We start from the raw sequence: 21379 nt of genomic DNA, 5'->3' as shown, positions 1-21379 counted from the left end.
TTTTTCAAGTATGACTTACTTGGATATTCAACTCAAAGAGAAAGAAATACATAATACATAATACACAATGGCTCACATGATGAAATTATTTCTTGTAAAAGTGCTTGAACTCAAATTTTGTTGGGAAAATGAGGGGTGCTTGTGTATTGATCTATATAATCCAAATTACTCTTTATTTCAAACCTAAAAATGTCTTAGATATTTATATTTCTAAAATAGAAGTCATTATTAAACAGGTAACATTTTCAGAAACATGAATCTATCAGATACAACTGTAATCACACAGATTTATAATACTCTGCATTTTATATTTGTCAGAATTCTGTTTTATTCTGTTGAGGGAGGGCTTCCAAATTCTAGGCACTATGCCAAGTATTGTAGGACAATAGTGAATAAAATAAAGGCCTCACCTTGAAAGGAGCTTATACTCAAGGAGATAATGTAAGAACAAAAATCCTGCTAAAGCAAGGCAAATTGAGATAATTACTAATTCAAGTAATATGAGCAAAGTGCAATGGGGTCTCACAGAAGAGAGATATTACCCCATTTCAATGACTCTACACAGTATTTATGAATGGGGTAGCATTTGATACAGACTTTGAAATGTTGTTCTGGCTATGGCAAGAAAACGAAAGGAAAGTTATGAGCATAATTATGGAGGAAGGAATACATGGGCTGTGGTCCATGGGAAATAGTTTCATTTCAGTGGAGTACAGGGTATCTTTACAAAATTAGTAGAAATTAATGTAGGAAATGTGGTTTTGAACTAGATTATATAAATACTGTGAAGCTTTTACCACTTTCATTAGGCATTGTGGGGGTTGGAAAAGGTAGAGAATGGAGGGAGGTAGGGAAGGGATTTAGAAGTTAGTGAGTAATGTAGTGATGAGATTAGAACTGCCCATTTATTTAACTTTTCTCATAGAAGCTTATAAGATAGAATTGTATACTGGGAGAAGTAAAAATTTTATACACATAATAGAGTGATTGTAGTAAAAATGTAAAGGATGAAGATGTATGGGAGAGAAATTTCAAAGATAGAATTTACAGAATTTGTCAACTAAAGACACATGAGGATAAAAGAAAGAAGGAAGAGTTAAACATGGAGTACATGTGCCTAAGCGTTGGTAGTATCATTGACTGGGAATAGGGAAATGAAAAAGGGAGCTATTTGCCAAGAGAATTCTGCTTCTGGCTCTGTGTAGACTAACTAAACTACACTAACTTAAATCAGACTAACATGCTCACTGAAGACCAACTATAAAAGCAAAATAAAATTAAACAGTATCAGACAGCAATTGAGGCAACCAGGGATTGAGAAGCTATGGTCCCTGAGAAAAGAATTGCATTGAGGTGAACCCTGTATGTGCTGCAGTTTCTCTCCAGTCCTCTCCATCTACACGCATTTACCAATTTGCCATATAAGTCATGGTGGTCAAATAGAAAACAGTAACCCCGAGTTTATAGTGATCTCCCTGGGCTAGAGAAACAAACATTGGTGTTCAAGACTCTGAAGGCTGCTTTGTCTTGTGGGACCAACATCCTAGAATAAAGGGAACTACAGAGAAGTAAGTATAGCATGTTGCATGCAGTTTCTCCTTGAGGTATTCTCTGATTCTTAATCTGCCCATGTGTGGAGAGTAAGGCAGAAATAAACAAGTAGAAAGCAGGCACTAAGAGATTAAAAACCAAGCAGAGACTTCAGCAGTCTCACAATGCTGGGGAAATAAAAATTAGAAAGCAAGGCTTCCTAAGAAAGAAGACGCATTATAAACATCCCAGGTTTTCAGGTGAGATCCCTGAAGGACTCTGTCCTAAAAATAAGGGCAAACTGGAAGTAGCCCAGTCTAAAACCCAGTCTTTCCTAGATTGTGGTGATCTCCCTACATTCTGTCTACAAGAAGAAATTCAGATCCACTTTGGAGGAAATGATCAACCAAATGTTCCATAATTTTTCATAGACAATGCACAATATTTAACAAAAGATTAAAGACTGCCAGGCAACAGGACCAAATGACTAGAATCCAAGAGAAAAAGAGATATTAGTCTTATCAGACATAGAGTTTGATGTGTACTTCAACTTATGGGAGAATTTCAACAGAAAAATGGAACCTATAAGAAGAATAAAATGGACATTGTAGAACCGAAATAGGATGAAATTAGGACTGTGATAGATGGACCTAATGGCAGAATATACATAGCAGAAGAGGGTTTAAAATAACTGGAACATATTTTTGAAGAATATATTCATATAAAAACATAGAAACAAAAAATACAAAATATAGAAAAAATAGAACAGAGATATATGGGACAAATTATAAAAAGGTCTAATGTACAAAGACCTGAGTTCCAGAAAAGGAGAAGAGAGAAACAGTACTAGAGCAGTGTGTGAAGAGTCACTAGATGTGGATTTTGCAAAACTGATGAAAAACATGAAGCCACAGTTCAAGAATTTCTATAAATCCTAAGAAGGGTAAATGCAAGGAAAACTACCTGTAGGTACATCATAGAAAACTGCTTAAAATCAAAAAGAAGAAGAAATCTTTAAATGTACTGGGTCAAGAAAGGGAAGACACTTTACCTTCAAAAGAGCTGCAGTAAAACAGTTGGCTGATTATTCTATAGAAGTGACTGAAACCTGAATACAATGCAATGATACCTTTTAAGTGCTGAAAGAAAACAACAATTTAGAATTCTACAAGTGTCAAACATAGCCTTCAAAAATAAAGGAAAATAAAAACATTTATATAACTGAGAAGTTGAGAGAACTTATTTCCAGCAGACTCTCACTAAAAATGTACTCTGAGGCTTCAGACAAGGAAAATGACTCAAGATAAAAATACAGTAATATAGTAAAGAATTAAAATCATTAAAGAAGGTGAACAAATGAGTACATTTAAAACACATTAAAAAAATAAAAATTAAAAAATAAATAAATAAGCACATTAACTATATAAAATTTTAAAAATCTGTAGAATAAAATATACATAGGATTAGGACTTCCCTGGTGATGCAGTGGTTAAGAATCTGCCTGCCAATACAGGCGACACAGGCTCAATCCCTGGTCTGGGAAGATCCTGTATGCTGTGGAGCAACTAAGCCCGTGCGCCACAAATACTGAGCCTGTGCTCTAGAGCCCATGAGCCACTACTGAAGCCTGTGCACCTAGAGCCTGTGCTCTGTAACAAGAGAAGCCACCGTAATGAGAAACCCATGCACCACAATGAAGAGTAGCCCCCACTCACCACCACTAGAGAAAGCCCGCGCACAGCAATGAACACCCAATGCAGCCAAAAATAAATAATAAATAAACAAATAAATTTAAAATAGAAGACAGCAATAGCATGAAAAGGTAGAAGAGTGATATTCTTCACTCTGAGTAAATACAAGATCTGAGTAAATAAATATCTGAGTAAATACAAGATCCTTGACTTGTTTGAAAAGTGTAAAATACTCATTTTAAAAAGCTTTGACTATGTCGTGGATGTGTATTATAATTTATAGTGTAACCCCTTAAGGTATAATATAATACTATGCATCAATAAGATAATGGGGAAGGGGAGGAGGATAAAACAAAATTATGTAAAAATCAAGAAACGAGAGTGAAAAGAGGGAAGAGCAAGTAGGAAATTGAGGGTGGGGGAAGCAAGATGATAGATTTAAAATTTAATGTATCAGAAAATTAAGTGTAATCATTAAATGCAAATATATTAATACTCTAGCCAACAAGTATTGTCCTACTAGATAAAATAGCAAAACCCAAAATATCTTGCTTACAGTTTATTCATCTAAAACATGAGTCTAGAAATGTTAAGTGAAAAGATGAAAAAAATAATTGAAAGGAAAATTACACAGCTATCCTAATATTAGACAAAATAGATTTTAAGATAAATACTTTGAGAGAGAGAAATTTTTCATGATGATTAAAGGAACAATTTGACAAAAAGATGGGAAAGATATCTAATGGAAAGATATCCCATGCTCTTGGATTGGAAGAATTAATATTGTTAAATGGCCATACTACCCAAAGCAACCTACAGATTTAATTTGATCTCTATCAAATTACCCATGACATTTTTCACAAAACTAATTATTACCCTAAAATTTACATGGAACCATGAAGGACCCGTGAATTGCCAAAGCAATCCTGAGGAAAAAGAACAAAGCTGGAGGCATAACCCTCCTAGACTTCGGACAATACTACAAATCTACAGCAATCAAAACATCATGGTATTGGCACAAAAACAGACATGTGGATCAATGGAACAGAATAGAGAGTCCAGAAATAAACCCACACATCTACACTCAATTAATCTTCGACAAAGGAGGCAAGAATATATACAATGGAGAAAAGACAGTCTCTTCAGGAAGTGATGTTGGGAAAGCTGGACAGCTACATGTAAATCAATGAAGTTAGAACACTCCCTCACACCATACACAAAGATAAACTCAAAATGACTTAAAGACTTAAATATAAAACATGACACCATAACACTCCTAGAGGAGAACATAGGCAAAACATTCTCTGACATAAATCATAACAACATTTTCTTAGATCAGTCTCCCAAGGCAATAGAAATAAAAGTAAAAGTAAACAAATGGGACCTACTCAAACTTATAAGCTTTTGCACAGCAAATGAAGCCATAAACAAAATGTAAAGACAACCTATGGGATGGAAGAAAATATTTGCAAATGATGTGACCAACAAGGGGTTAAATTCCAAAATATAATAACAGTTCATACAACTCAGTAAAAAAAACCAAACCACCCAATCAAAAAATGGGCAGAACAAATAAATAAATATCATTTTTCTTTTTGTTCAAACTTCAAAAATAAATAGGCAGAAGACCTAAATAGACAATTCCCCAAAGAAGACATACAGATGGCCAACAGGCACATGAAAAGATGCTCAACATTGCTAATTATTAGAGAAATGCAAACCAAAATGACAAAGAGGTACCACCTCACACTGGTCAGAATGGCCACCATCAAAAAGTCTACAAATAACAAATGCTGGAGAGGGTGTGGAGAAAAGGGAACCCTCCTTCACTGTTGGTAGGAATGTAAATTGGTGCAGCCACTATGGAAAACAATATGGGGGTTCCTTATAAAGCTAAAAATAGAGTTGCCATATGATCCAGCAATCCCACTCCTGGGCATATATCCGGAGAAAACTCTAACTTGAAAAGATACATGCACCCCAAAGTTCATAGCAACACTATTTACAATAGGCAAGTCATAGAAGAAGCCTAAATGTCCATTGATAGATGAATGAATAAAGAAAAAGTGGTACATATATACAGTGGAATACTACTCAGCCATAAAAAGAATGAAATATTGCCATTTGCAGCAACATGGATGGACCTAGAGGTTATCATACTAGGTGAAGTCAGACAGAGAAAGAAAAATATCATCTGATGTCACTTATATGTAGAATCTAAAATATGATACAAATGAACTTATTTACAAAACAAACACTCATAGACACAAAGCAAACTTAAGGTTACCAAAGGGGAAGGGGGAGGGAGGGATAAATTAGGAGTCTGGGATTAGTAGATACAAACTACTATGTATAAAATAGATAAACAACAAGGTCCTACTGTGTAGCACAGGGAACTATATTCAATACCCTGTAACAAACCATAATGGAAAAGAATATGAAATAGAATATATATATATATATATATATATATATATATATATATATATGAAACCATAACATACATAACTGACTCACTTTGCTATACACCAGGAACTAACACAGCATTGTAAATCAACTATACTTCAATTAAAATATTTCAAAAATAAAATTTAAAAATATATTTCATTTCTAAATTTGTATGTATCAAATGACATGTCAGCAAAATATATAAAGCAAAAATTGTCAGAAGTAAAATGAAAAATTAAATCTACAATTCTATTTGGAGATTATACGTCTTTCAGAAACTGATTGAAGAATCAGACAAAAAATGTTATTAAGAAAAAAGACATTTCAACAACATGATATCTGTCCATCTATTTCTGGTCACCCAGAGTTTCCACAAATTTTCATAGATATTATTTACACACATACACACACACACACACACACACACACACACACACACTACCTATCTACAATTATAACCAGCAATGAGAAAATACACATTGTTATCAGATGTACATGGTGCATTTACCAAAATAGACTATCTGATAGCAAGTATGATGAATTTTAAAAGATTGAAGCATATACTGTATGTTCTTGGACCACTGTGGAATTAAGCCAAAAATCTACTCCAAGAAGATAACTAGAAAGCCACCAGATAGGGAAATTAAGCAGATACTCTAGATCATTCATAAGTCAAAAAACAAATCACAGTGTAGATTACATGATATTTTTAACTAAGTGATAAAATATGGCATGTCAAAACTTGTGGATTACACCTAAAACAGTAAATAGAGGAAGATTTATAGCTCTAGTTCTATAAAGAGAAAGGAAAAAAGGCTATGAAATCAGTAATATAAGTTATCAGAAGAAATGTTTAAAAGCCAGTCAAGTCAAGACAAAGTAGAAAAAATAATCAACATGACCTGGAATAAAAATAAAGTAGAAAATTTAAGGAGAAATTAAAAAGCCAAGTGTGCTTTTGAGAAGACTATAAAAATCAAAAAAACCTTAGTAAGGCCAGTGAAAAAAGATATGTCACAAATTACCATTATCAGGAAAAGATGTCACTAAAGATGCTACAAAGATAAAAAAATTATTAAGAGAGTATTTATGGTAGCACATTTAAAAGTTAGACAAAATGTACAAATTCCTTTAAAAAGAAAACTTATCAAGCTAGCATAGGAAAAAAGATAAAATCTGAGCGGGTCTATAACTATTTTAAAATTTGAATCCTTAAATAAAAATCATGTCACAATTAAAACTCCAGGCCCAGATGGCTCCAAATGGAATTCTTCCAACTGTTTAAGAAAGAATATCAGCAATGTTACACAAACTGTTCCAGAGAAGGCAGGAATACTTCTCAAATCCTTTTTGAGGTCAGCATATCCTCACTACTAAAACCTATTGAGAACCTGACAAGTAAGAATGATTACAGGCCAATTTCTCTCTGACCATAGTTTAAAAAAATAAATGAAATATTAGCCAATAGAATTCAGTGGTCTATAAAAACAGTAATATAACATGACCATGGGGAATTTATTCCTGGAATATGAGATTAGTTAAACATTTTAAAAGCAATGAATGTAAATCACCACATTTAAATTATGAAGGAGAAAATCGCTACAATCATTACACTAAATATATAACAATAATTAGATAAAATAGAACATCAATTTATTATAAAAATCTCTTATCAAGTTAGGAATAGAAGGGAACTCTCTTAATCTAATAAAAGACCCACTCTTCGAAAAAAACTGTACAAACCTTCTCATGGATAAAATTTTGAAAACTTCCCCTGAGATCAAGAATGACTGATTATATATATGTATAACTGAATCACTTTGCTATACAGTAGAAATTAACACAACATTGTAAATCAACTATACTTCAGTAAAATACATTTTTAAAAAAAGAACGAGACCGATAGCTGATAACATCATTTTTATTTAACATTGTGCTAGAAGTCCTAGACAGTACAATAAGACAAGAAAGAGAAAAGTATAATGGTTGTAAAAGCATATAATGATGCTATCCATATGTGTATATGACATATTTATACACCTAGAGAATTCAAAAGAAAGTATAGGAAAACTAATAGAATCTAAAAAGTGAATGTAGTAAGTTCATTGTATTTCTATGTGATAGCCACAGTTAGAAAATTACATATAAACAATACCGTTTGAATGGCATTAAAACTGTGATAAACACATGTGATGAAAGATGTGCGTGCCCTCTATTCAGGCAACTATAAAATATTACTGAGAGGATTACTTAAGATGAACTAAATAAAAATATACAATATTCCTAAAAAGATGCATTCTTGTAAAGGAGGTAGTTCTCCCCACATTGACATACAGATTCAAAGCAATCCCATAAGGAGTCCCACAGCTATTTTTGTGCAGATTGACAAGTTCATCCAAAAATATGTAATACATAGAAATGCAAAGGGCTAAGACTAGCCATAGCGATCTTGAAGAGGAAGTAAAAAAGTTGGAGAACTGCACTATCAGTCATCAAGACTTATTCAAAAGTTAATTATTAATTGTATGGTGCTGTGTATGACAAATAGACCAATGAAACAAAATAGTCCAGAGACAAATCCACACATTGCTGTTACCTGATTTGCATCAAAGATGCCAACTCAAAGCAGTGGGGGAAAGGATGACCTTCTAAATAAATGGTGCTAGACAACTGTACATCCATACGGAAAAAAGAACTTTGAAACTTAGACCATTCACAAAACCCACCTACTGGTGGATTGCAGATCACTAAAAGTTAAAGGTGAGCACCCAGGATCAGTTACAGGAGATGAGTCGGTGTAGATGAAAGCCAGATGGTAAAGCCCTAAGAAATGAGAGAATGGCACAGTGGGGGACAGAGCACACAAGATCTACATTTTACAGGATTTTGAATTGTAAAGGGAATTGTAGAGTGGGAATTGGGAACTGAGCATATTTGAGGCAGCATTGGAAGGGCCAAGAGAAAGGTAGAGATTGAAGGTAAAAGAGAAGGGGATATATATATATATATATATATATATATATATATATATATATATATATATACACACACACACACACACACACACACACACACACACACATATATATGTTACACTGCACAGCATGCAGGACCTTAGTTCGCCGATCAGGGATTGAACCCATGAACCTGTACCCCATGTAGTGGGAGCTCACTTGGACTCCTAACCACTGGACTGCCAAGGAATTTTGGGAAGCGGATATGTTTGAGAAGTGAAACTAAAGGTCTTCAAGGTAGCAGAACTAGAAAAAGAGAATGAAAAGAGATTTTTTGGTCCTGAATTACTCTCAGATAAGAAAAGAGCAGTATTCACTGTTAATCATGTGCAAATGACATCTTTTATAGTATGCAATACTATTGATTTTTTTTCAGGTGGTTTGAACCTTTTGTCATGCAGTGGCTAGATGAAAATGAAGATGTGTCAATGGAGTTCCTTCATGGAGCCCTGGGAAGAGACAAAAAAGATGGAGTGAGTTTAAATGACTTTCAGATTGCCTATTGTCAAGATGCATTTACACTGCTCACTTTTAAGCTAATGGGAATTGTTAGGCTTATTGCTATTAATTAAGTTTAATTTTAATCCTCTCATTACCAAAATATAATTAAAACACAATTTTAAATGCTGATAAGAACCCTAGGGAATCGCTTTTTAAAAAAAAATCAATCACGCTTTTGCCCCAAGATTCTTTACTCCTTGAATTGGTCTGAATCTACAAGTTCAGTGGGCTTATACAAAACTCCCCTGTTGTTCTGGAACCTTTCCAGGATTCCAGGATTAGGAACAGACACCCTCCCAATCCCTCTGGAGCAAATCAAATGTCTTGAGCCACAATCGGCTTGCTAAACCATCCTAATGCCTGTGGGGAATGAGAAATTGAAAGAACCAGTCCCTCAATTCAGTAATGGAGAAACCAATTAATAGCAACCTGCCCCATGATATTAGATTTACTACACTTTCCAGAAAAGGAGATGGATGATTTTAAAATGAGCAAGCATTTTATTACTGGGAAATGAAAGTACATGATATAGGAGATTGAGCTGTTTTTGTGAAATAATGAAGATTCCTTCCACAGTCCCTCTAAAGTATGCTTATGAGGATGGTTTCACCTTCTCTCCCCTCAGTTCCAGCAGACATCTGATCATGCGCTGTTTTCTTCCTCTGTGGTTGATGTCTTTGCTCAGCTTAATCAGAGCTTTGAGATTATTAAGAAACTGGAATGCCCCAATCCTGAAGCATTATCTCACTTAATGAGAAGATTTGCAAAGGTAGGTTAAATGGAATGAATCCTTTCTTCACTGGGACTATGGCATGTTGTTATTTTCCTGCACAGAATTTGAAAAATGCTGTTGTTTTGTAACATTAGTCTTGTCTGACTACTACCCCAATTTAATTTTCTAATTCCAGTAAAAATAGGCTGTTTCAGGTTTGTCATCTGACTCTCTTTTTACCCTTCCTGTTTCCTAAGTATGGATTTATCATCTTAAAAAACCTATTTATTATTCACATGAATGACTCAGTCATTTGTAATTGATGAGACTACCTTAGGTGGCCAAATTAATTTCTATTTCAGCTTTGTAGCTGAAAATAGATCTTGGAATTTCATATTCAAATCTCAGGTATTTTTTTTTTAATCAGTAGTACGATAAAAAGTATTTGAACTTGGAGTAATGAAAACTGAGTTCTAACTTCAAATCAGCCAATAACTGTAGTGTGAGTCTGAGCAGTTCCCTTGATTTTTTTTTTTTTAACATCTTTATTGGAGTATAATTGCTTTACAATATTATGTTAGTTTCTGCTGTATAACAAAGTGAATTAGCTATACGTATACATATAACCCCATATCCTCTCCCTCTTGCGTCTCCCTCCCACCCTCCCTATCCCACCCCTCTAGGTGGTCACAATCAAGGTCACAAAGTCCCTTGATTTTTATGAGTTTAGTTTTCTTAGTTGGCAAATTGATTTTGAGCAACCAGATTCCTCTGAAGACCTCTTCCTCCTCTTATTGTCTAAGAAGGCTTGCAAACTACTTACTACTTTGCAAAAGTTTCTGGGGAAATATAAGAAATAAAAAATGCTGTCTCTGCCCTTCAAATCTTAAAAAAAAATATATATATATATATATATATATATATATATATAATAAGACCACATGGCATGAACTAATTGGAAGATGGCATGAGGAGGGACACAATTCTATCTCAAGCACAGTAGAGTGCACAGTAAGTTGAGCGGAAGGAAAACTAATGAGAGCTGAAAAACAGTTTCCCTGGGAAAACAGGGCTCATTCAGCCTAAAAAGGTGAAGTTAGAAAAGTATTTTAAGCCACGGGAACAGCAGGAACAAAGGGAAAGGAAAAGCTGAGCATGACGTGAAGAGCAGGGAGAAACAATCCTCTGGCAAAAAAAGAAGAAAAAAGGAAAAGAAAAGGAAAAAGAAGATCTGTTCTGGGAGAAGTAGTGGGGAATGTTAGGAGAGTGAGGATGGGTCCAGATCTTGAAGAGCTCTGCTTCCCAGGTTGAGAAGTTTATACTTAATCTTTTGAACAATTTAAGAAACAGTGAATATTTGGAGAGTTTGAATCACAGTACAGTAGTGATACGACAAATGTAGGGATGTAGGGCAATGACCTACACACTCCTATGCCTGACGGCCCTAAGGATAAGCCTGGCTTCATGGGTTGGATGATGGCAGAGGTTTCAGCTGGCTGTTTATTTGACAAGGTCTTACTCTTTGCCTCACTTGCACAATTTACTAGCCACTTTAAGAGATGTAGTCATGAATAAGCACAATCTCCGACCTCAAAAAACCTATAATGAGATGGCCAAACCTATAAACAACTATGAAAAAGTCAAATGCTATAATCAGGGTATCTCAGAGGTTGAAAAAGGCCTAGTGTATATCTATATCTCTCTATCTATATAGATAGAGAGATAGGTAGAGAGATATAGATCATGTTAAAAAATAAAGACATGCCAAAACTCAGTGAAATTGTATAATATTTAAGACATATTAATTTGCTAGGGCTGCCATAAATAAAATACCACAGAATGGTGGCCGAAATAGTAAAAAGTAATTTTCTCACAGTTCTGGAAACTATAAATCCAAGATCAAGGTGTCAGCAGGTTTGTTTTCTTCTGAGGGCTCTCAGGGCTTCTTGCAGATGACTGTCTTCTTACTGTGTCCTCACACAGTCTTTCCTCTGTGTACCTACACCCCTGGTGTTTCTATGTGTGTCTAAATTTTCTCTTCTTACAAAGACACCAGTCTTATTGTATTAGGGCTCTCACTAATGGCCTTATTTTAACTAACTCACTTTTTGAAAGGCCCTGTCTCCAAATACAGTCGTATTCTGAGATATTAGGAGTTAGGGTTTCAACATATAAATTTTGAGGGACAAAATTCAGCCCCTAAAGGATGTATACATTTAACATGCCACTGCTTTCAACCACAGACACCAACACAAGAGTAGATTACTTCATTTGCGTTATCACAAAAAGTCTAAATTTGAGATCCTTTATGAATGGGAGGCTTGAGCCTGACCCTGTCATTGGCTCTGGCTCTTAGAAAAGTTTAAGCCTGGTTCACTGACAGGTGGATTAGGAAAGGGCTTCTTGTAGGAGGCAGCATCTTTATTAACTGTAGTAAGATAGTTTTGCTGAGGTAACAAGGAAACCAAGAAACTGTATGATTTAACACAACAAAGATTTACTTCCTGCTCACCCAACATCAGATACTGGTTGGGCAACCCTATGGGGGAGCCTTTGTCAAAAATAAACAAAGCCAGTTACTAGTTAAAGTTGTAAGGACAGATTTTAATTAGCAATAAATAAGTGCAATGGGGAAGAGTCCAGACTGAACAAGAGTCAATTTTGATTTGTACAGGCATCACTGGCTGTTTTAGAGGCAGAGTGTAGGAACAGGGAGGGCACAAGCAGGGTCTCAAAAAGCAGGAAGAGGGGGATTGGTCCACGGGAAGCCCATCTGGGTTTGCTAACTGGTGCTTATCGAAGTTAGCCTCCTACCCTCCCGCAGAGGCTGGGAGACAGGGGCCTTATCTTCAGATGTTGGCTGGAACAAGTGGCAAATCTTTTGGCAGCCTTGCATTTTCTCAGGCAGGCACTTTCAGGGCATGTAGTATCATCCCAGGGGTGTGGCCTTGAGCTGTTAGAAACTATGCTACTGTTTTGTTCAAGTCTTTATAGGCCAAGGTTGAGGCCTAGTAGGGGAGAGGACTCAGAAGAACCTGGGTAGAGTTTGGTCAAGAGAGAATCTTTGTTGTCCTTCACCATTCTGTGACTCAGGACTTCTAGCCTGAGAGGTCCCACTGAAGAAAGAGCATAGGATTCATAGAGTGCTGTGCAACTGCAGTTGGAAAGTTAGACCTGCATTGTAAAGAGTCGTAAAGAACTGGCAAAGTGGCTGAACTTCTTTAGTAGAAAATGAGGAGCCAATGAAGGCTTTTAGGCAGACAAGCTGTCAGCCTAAACTGTATTAAAATATTTATCTGCCATGAGATATTTTGAACTCCAGTCTTTATATCTGTTTACTAGGAAGACTAAAGTAACCTCGCACTTTTAAAGAGGGTAATAATAGCTTAAAATCATTTATTGAGACTTTCTTGGTAGCAGCTGATTCCAATTTCCCATAATGGGGAAATCTGCAGTGAATTCTGCAGAATTATTCTAAAAAATGCCCAAAGTCTTTTCTTGACTAGCAGCTGTGTTTTGGGTGACTGACAAGAAAAGAATGAAACAGGGTCATTAGGGATAGTGTTTTTAAAACTGTGTTACATGCTATTCCTGGAACTCTGTAGTAGAAGCAGATTCAGATGAGAATTTCAGAATCTCAGAGTTAATATATTTAGTAACATACTGTCATAATTGTACATATTGCAAAAGTAACTAGAATTCACCCTCAGAGTAGTCAGGTAGCAGGTTATGTAAGGTGGAGACACGGAAGCACTGAGTAGGAGTAGCAGGAAAGCCGAACTGGGACTCTCTGAAGCAAGAAGAAAATAATTAGGCTCCATGTGTCACTGAGGAAATGTGAGCTTTTATTGGCACAGTACAATAACTTCAGTGAAGTAAAGCATTTTTAATCCATGGGCATTCAATACTAATCAGGTATTATCACAAGGAGATGAATTATCACAAGGAATGAAAAACATTTTCTGGAAAAGTAGAAATGGGCAACCTTCATTGAAAAATAAATTCTATGTTATTAGAATTGAAAATCATAAAAATAAAAATAGGCCTTTGTAGTTAATATAATTAGCTATTTCACAGTAACTTTAGATTACTGGAGTTTGTTTTATTTCATCAGATGTGACCATCAGTCTTGAAAACCCTATCCTTCTTAGGATTGGGATCCTTGTATCAAAAGATACTGAAATCATATTATCCTTCTGGGACTTAGACTGATTTAAACCATCCCCTGGAGAGAAGACACATTAACGATATCTGCAGGCACTTTAGAGGACACTTTAGCTAGCATTGTGAAATGGATCTTAAAGGGATGATTCACTTTTTTTTAATGGATCTTAAAGTAAGATGATTCACTCTTACTACGTAAGACTGAATAAGATATCACACAAATGCTTCAAATTTCATAGCTGGTACATTTAGGAGCCGTGATGAGTGGTAAAATGGGCACATGAGTAGTGAAAATTCCTATGGCTGTATGGCTGCTCTTGACAAGTATGGGTAGTTTAATTTAAAACCGAGAAATATGAAGTAATGGTATCTTCAGTACTACTTAAAAACAAATCAACAAACATTGACTCCTGGCCCCAAGTTGGCCATACTATGGTGAATGAGACCCACATATTCCTTGTTCTCTGAGAACATGATCCTAATTTTCAAAAATTATAATTATAATTCATTGAGTACCACTATGTGCTAATCATTTTATATATATAAAATATATATATATATATATATACATATATCTCATCTCTTAAGAGATAGATACAATTATTTTTCCTAATTTTTCAAATGACAAAACAAGCTCAGAAACTAAATAATTCAAGCAAGACTAGAAATGGTATGAATGGAATGCTTTCAACCACCAAGCTATACTACCTTCACATTCCAGTGTCATCAGAAATCAATTAGTAACTTGGAGAGCAGAATCTCACCATTTATTTTTACCCTTTAGACCAAACCTAGGCATCTGTAGGGGATTCTGTCTTATGTTGGATGTGTTAAAATACAGCATATAAAGCACTGAAGTGACATTACTAATGTCACTTAACAAATACTGCAGTCTTCTTGTCCTCTGTGTTGCTCTAATACTGTAAAGCTCCATGTATAAAATGTGACTGCAAAGACGGATTTGGACCAGGGTTCTTGTCTTCCTGATTGTAAGAGTAATACCCCTAGATGTACCGACCAGTAGTACTGACAGGATATTTAGCCTACTTCTACTAGTGTGGCATTAGCTTAAGGGAGACCATAATGGCTTTGTTTGAGTAATTGATGGCCATCCCAGCTCAATAGTACCAGAAGCTGCATGTCAAATCAGAGCAGATTGAAGCTGGGAGATACTTTAGTCATCCTATCTGATTCTTTAAATACAGCAGAATCCCTTGCTTCACTGCCACAATCCTATTAGAATTTCATCTTATTTAATCTGGGGGCTTTTTCAATGGTAGTTCCTTTGCTGTATTCGTAAAAGAATTATCTACATCTCATGACTATCTCTTCATAAAAACTGTATTTTACCATAGAACATGATGCAAACTTCCCCTGCTAGGCTATCTGTTGCCTCTCTCTGTCTTTCTCTCTATACTGTCCTCACTGCTGAAGCCCAACAGTCCACCAAAAAGAAAACCATGACCTAAGTTCACACGCTCAGAAATCCTACCTTCCAGGCCTTCCTAGGTACCCCTTCCATCAACTGGTTCTCTCTGAAGAGTTATCTCCACCCTGCTGTGCATTAGGTAGGACAATGGTTCTCAAACTTCAGCTTGCACCACTACCACCTGGAGGCTTGTTAAAACATAAATTGCTGGGACCCAACCCCAGAATTGCTGCCTCAGTAGATCTGGGACTGGATCAGGGAATTTAGATTTCCACCAAGTTCCCAGGTGATGGTTATGATACTGTTGGAGACATGCCTAAAGTAGACATGTCTTAACTAACTACAGATGACCCTTGAACAACATGGGTTTCAACTATGGGGGTCCACAGTTTTTAAATAGTGAATACTACAGTCCTACATGATCTGTGGTTGGTTGAATTCGGAGATATGAAAGAACTACAGATATGGAAGGCTGACTATAAGTTATAAGTAGATTTTCCACTGTGCAGAAGGTCAGCGCCCCTAACCCCTTGGTTGTTCAAGGTTCAACTGTACTCACTAGTATTAATTAAAGAACTAATATCTAGTAGTGATTTTACTTTGTTGAATAAATTAGAATGAAATCGAGATTGCCCCTGAAATGTACATGAACACTTTCATTCAGGTGTACTTTGTATACTCACAAAGAAATGGATGTTGTTATAGCCAGTGTACTCACAACTCTTATGAGCACAAGGCCTTAAACTACATCCTACATGGCTGAGCCCTTTTCCGACAATGCACCCTATCCTGACTTGCTAACCACTGGCATTTGTAGGCTAGTGGATGCGAGATCGTGGGATCAGTTTCCTCCCAGCAGGAATTCAAGGGACTAGGTTTTTCCTGTGAAGCACAGGCAAGAATTAGACCATGGGAAGACCTTAAGAATAATCAGAAATGGATGTCTGGATTCCCCGGCCCAAACTAAATCTTGAACAAGTGATAGTCTGAGTTGCAACAAGCTCCTAAAGTCAGGCTTCTGTTGGTTTTTGTTCTTGCAATATAGTGAAATGATTCCTGCAGTTTACACTATCATAAGAACCTGTAAATTGAGAGTAGTGTTCATATGTATGAGTAAATCAGCACTCATTAGGTAAGTCCCAAAGTAATTTTCAACATTACATCTAAAATAAGTTTTGAACAGGTGCATTTGGAAGATACTTTAGTCTGATCCACCACCTGTTTTCCTAGATTTATTGGTCTGCTGCTTGATAAGATGTTATATTTTCCAAAGCCAGTCTTCCATTTAAATTGATGCATAGTATCACTTTACCTTGTACTTCCACAAACTATGGATTTCTGTTATCCCTAATTTCAGGTTTCAGGTTTTCATTGTGATTTTTAAAGTCTATAAAACGAGTTCATAGTCACATTCGGTGAATTCAGCTTTGTAAATTAAACATCTCTCCTTTAGCCTAACTCCTTGGACTGTCTCCCCAAGTTGATTTTGAGCCTCAAAGAAAATTCAGACAAATAAGTTACACAAAAAAGAAAATCATTTTTGTCTTTGCTTTTCTATGGAAAGAGATGGTCTGTATCTACTGCTCTTGTTGCTTTCTCTCTTCTAAGAAAATCATGTCCACATTGGACTTATGATAATTCAAGCTCTGTAAGTAACAGCAGTAGGGTGCAAACTCATCAATATCTCTTTAAGTAGTTGAAATAAAATGTAACAAAGTTTGTTCATTTTCCCTTATTTTGCATAGTTAATGGAAGCAGAGGGCATCCTTAGGCTCAGAAAGAGTTATTAGATGGAGAAGGAAAATTTGGAATTAAGATGAAAAAGAAAGAGGGGAAGGATTAGGCAATATTTTTAGCAAATATTGCACCAATAAATAACTTACTAATTAAAGGTAAATGTATTGAGATAGTGTGATGCGACAAAAGCTGAAGTTTAGGTCTTAAGAGGTGGTCTTTGTTGTTAGTAAGGCTCCTTATCATAGAAAATTACTGAAAATATTCATTGCTAAGTGACATATATGGGAATGTTCTGACCCCCCTCTCATAATGAGGTATTTAGGAACATTGCAGAAAGTTGAAAAAATAACCACAACAAGGAATTTTGTCATGGTAGGGTGTGTGTGTGTGTGTGTGTGTGTGTGTGTGTGTGTGTGTGTGTGTGTGTGTGTGTGTGGAGATAGATACATATATCTGTATATACATACATACAGGTCTTTACTTACCTGGATACATTTCACAATGTTTTTTTCCTAGACCATCAATAAAGTTCTGCTTCAGTATGCTGCAATTGTATCGAGTGATTTCAGTTCATACTGTGATAAGGAAAATGTGGTAAGTAAAAATGTCTCTACTTTCAAGTATTCCTCAGTTGAGAACCACTTCTTCAAACTAATAAGTAAGCAAAGGAAGTTGTTTTCTTTCTGTTTTCATACAGGATGATAGAAAATAGGGATCTCAACAAATTATTCGAAAATTTCCTAGTAGTCCTGAACTGGTACAAAATAGAATTCAAAGGAAGGTTGAGAGCATCTCAGTGCCAGCCAGCTTGTGGTTTTCCATGATGATAAGGAATAAGACTCATATAAACAGCTGAAAACCCTCATCATTGTAAACACTGGAGCTGGGACCTAGGAGTTAAAAAGTTGTTTATTGTTAATACCAACTAGTGTAGTTTTGGCACCAATACCAAAATGAGTATAATTTAGCCTTTCAGTTTTCAAATAAATTGAAAATGATGGTTAATGTAAGGAGTGATGCTAATTTATACTCTGAATTATTAACTTAGCCTTTTATTTTTTGGATGATTGAGAAAACGTTGATAAAATCTAAGCCAGTATTGCAGCTTAATAAAAGGAATAAAGAGAAGTAAGATAAACTAATTTAGAATATAATCAGTGTTATTTTATGGTAGAGGGTAAAATCTTTCTATTCACCATATATAATTTTAGGAGAAATCTGTCAGTAACATTATAGGATTTTTTTTTAAAACACTGAAAAAATATTTTAAAAGTCAGTACTAGATTTTTCAAGACAAAAATCAGGGTGTTTTTTTCTCCCTCAAAAAATCAGTTCCCACTATCAGGCAAGTCTTAAAGAGAATTCTTGCTGAAACCTCCTTGACCTCTTGCTGACAGCTCATTAAGATAAGTCAGTCCTAATGGTTCTTGAGGGTCCCAGAAGATGCTTCTTTTCCTTAAAGGAAAATGCTACCCAGAAATTTTACTGAAACTCCCAGGTATCTCAGCAGTGATTTCTAATTGCCATTGATTATAAATACTCTAATAGGCAAGATAGAGTATTTATTTATTGAAAGCATATAGCTACAATTAAATTTATAATACATTTGAAAAGTATTATATTGAAAATCAAAACAGTGACAGATAATTTCAGAAAAGATTCTGATTTACTAGGACAACCAAACTGAAGATTTTGAACGGTGGCTATGAATTATCAAGGCTAATTCCTGTCATTCAGAAAGGAAAAGTAGCCTTAAAAGGCCCCTGCAGACTTCTACTTTATGTTTTAACATTTATAGTATATTTTATTTTTTAAAGGAGAAAAATTATAAATCAGCATTTATTGTATTATTCTCTGTATTTTTCCTTTATATTTTATACTTTTCAAAATCAAATTTTAAAAAAGTCATTGAAATATTATAGCACAAGAACTTACTTTTCCTTCCTCAATGCTTTTCTTTCCTAATTACTGATATCTTGACCAGTCTTAGACTCTCATTCAAATGCCGAGTATCATTTTAGCTTTTCCATGAAAGGATATCAGTTAGCTGCTTAGTTTAAGCTTTCAGCTGAGATAAATTGAAGAAGTGCTTTTGTACATTTGTGTGTATACATATCACTGTTGTTACAGATTTCTTTAAATATCAAGAACATTGAAACATTATTTTTTATTTTCTCTGTATATATATGACAATATTCCTATTTCATCTGCAAATTGCACTAGAAACTTTTAAAGAGAGACATCTTCTAAGAGATGACCATAACACTTGCTTTCCCAGGGGTCAGAATTATAGATGACAGTTAAACAAAATATCTGTGACAGAATTTTTTTTTTCTTCTGTGACATTTTAAATTTGGAATGGGTCACAAGTTTGTTTTTTGTTTTGTTTAAACAATTTTTTTTAATTTATTTATTTTTGGCTGTGTTGGGTCTTTGTTTCTGTGCGAGGGCTTTCTCTAGTTGTGGCAAGCGGGGGCCACTCTTCATCGCGGTGCGCGGGCCTCTCACTATCGCGGCCTCTCTTGTTGCGGAGCACAGGCTCCAGACGCGCAGGCTCAGTAATCATGGCTCACGGGCCTAGTTGCTCCGTGGCATGTGGGATCTTCCCAGACCAGGGCTCGAACCCGCGTCCCCTGCATTGGCAGGCAGATTCTCAACCACTGCACCACCAGGGAAGCCGGGTCACAAGTTTTCAATCCATTCTTCCACACTCCACATTATAGCAAAGCAACATTATCTAAATCAGAAATGCTTGATTTATTTTTTAAATCTTTTTCAACTCAAAAACATAATTTGGTGGAATCTAAAAAAATACAACAAACTAGTGAGTATAACCAAAATGAAGCCAACTCACAGATATAGAAAACAAACTAGTGGTTATGAGTGGGGAGAGGGAAGGGAGAAGGGGCAATATAGGGGTAGGGAATTAAGAGTTACAAACTATTATGTATAAAATAAGCTACAGGATATATTGTACAACATGGGGAATGTAGCCAATATTTTATAACCATAATAGAGAATAACCTTTTAAAATTGAGAATCACTATACTGTACACCTGTAACTTATATTGTCCATCAACTATACTTTGGTAAAAAAAATATATTTGGGTCATGTAGGAATGGCCATAGTCTGAACAAATCTAACTTTCATATTCATTGTACTTTAGGTTCCTAACTTTGTTCCAGGTTTAGAGCAAATGAAATACATTTTTAGGGGAAAAGCCAAAATATACAAAGATTACAAATTAACTTCAAACATAGGTTATTTTTATCTAACTAAACTCATCAACAAATGATGCTTCTAAATTAGGTTAATGTTCCCTTTACTGTGGGTATTTTTAGTTGTCTTTGCTTGTTTGTTCTTCATTTACTAGTGAAGTCTTTAAAGTAAAAGCTGTTCCCCGATTAGGTTTAAGGTAGAGTTGTGTAATTCAATTCTCAGTACTGATTTGATAAACTGATTCAATAAAATTGAAATTTGAACATGTCAAGGTCAGCGGAAGTGTAATCAAAGAGGAAAGTCTCATATTTATTTTTATCTCCCTCTGGATAACTGCATCTCTTTTTTTATATGTAGCCTTACCCAGGTCAGTGGCAATCCATGCCAAGTGAGCCCAAGTGTCTTTGTTCCTTTGGCTTCTTAGTAGCTCTTTTCCGTCGGAAATTATTATATTAAGAAGGCTTGGAGGTTGGTTTAATTTGTAAAGCTGGAACTAAAGTACTATTACATGAGTCAAAAGAGATAAGCTTGAATGCTAATATCAAATAATCGTAAATAAAAGAGACTACCCAGCTAACTTAGACCCATGAAAAGCAGGGTGATAACACCTTTACCCATGTAGTCTTCCTGCTTCTCATTGAGCCATGCTCTTCCTTAGTTCTTTTCCCTCCGCAATGAAAAAGAAAAAACCCCAATGGCCCTATACCCTCATGGAAAAAGCTCTATTGGTTCAGTTTGTTGACATTGGGTCAAGATGCGGAAACCCTGAAAATCTGGTCATACATGCCACGGAAAGGATTAAGCCTGGATCCAGTGGCTCTCCATCACAGCTGGCAATCTGAATCATTTGTAGAACATTGTGGTTCAGCTTACTGAACAGAATGTATAGGAGATAAATCTCTGTTTAAAAAAAAGAAAATATTTAAGTGCCTG

At 35.5% G+C, this 21379-nt stretch overlaps 1 protein-coding gene across 2 annotated transcripts in view; it reads left to right on the top strand.

Annotated features, from left to right (window-relative positions):
• UNC13C (unc-13 homolog C) overlaps positions 1 to 21379 on the top strand; it is a 590366-nt gene that overhangs the window by 461027 nt on the left and 107960 nt on the right. For both annotated transcript variants that reach the window (XR_009007737.1, XM_007194906.2), the window contains 3 exons: positions 9060 to 9156; positions 9810 to 9953; positions 17743 to 17820. Coding sequence is in view for 1 of the 2 variants with exons in the window: in XM_007194906.2 (XP_007194968.2) it covers positions 9060 to 9156; positions 9810 to 9953; positions 17743 to 17820 (319 nt within the window). In the remaining variant the exon portion in view is untranslated. The remainder of the gene's footprint in view (positions 1 to 9059; positions 9157 to 9809; positions 9954 to 17742; positions 17821 to 21379) is intronic.

This window comes from Balaenoptera acutorostrata, chromosome 3 (genome assembly GCF_949987535.1).
Source record: "Balaenoptera acutorostrata chromosome 3, mBalAcu1.1, whole genome shotgun sequence".
Classification (NCBI taxonomy): domain Eukaryota; kingdom Metazoa; phylum Chordata; class Mammalia; order Artiodactyla; family Balaenopteridae; genus Balaenoptera; species Balaenoptera acutorostrata.
Note: the sequence above shows the minus strand (reverse complement) of the source record. Positions and strands in the feature narration are given on the sequence as shown.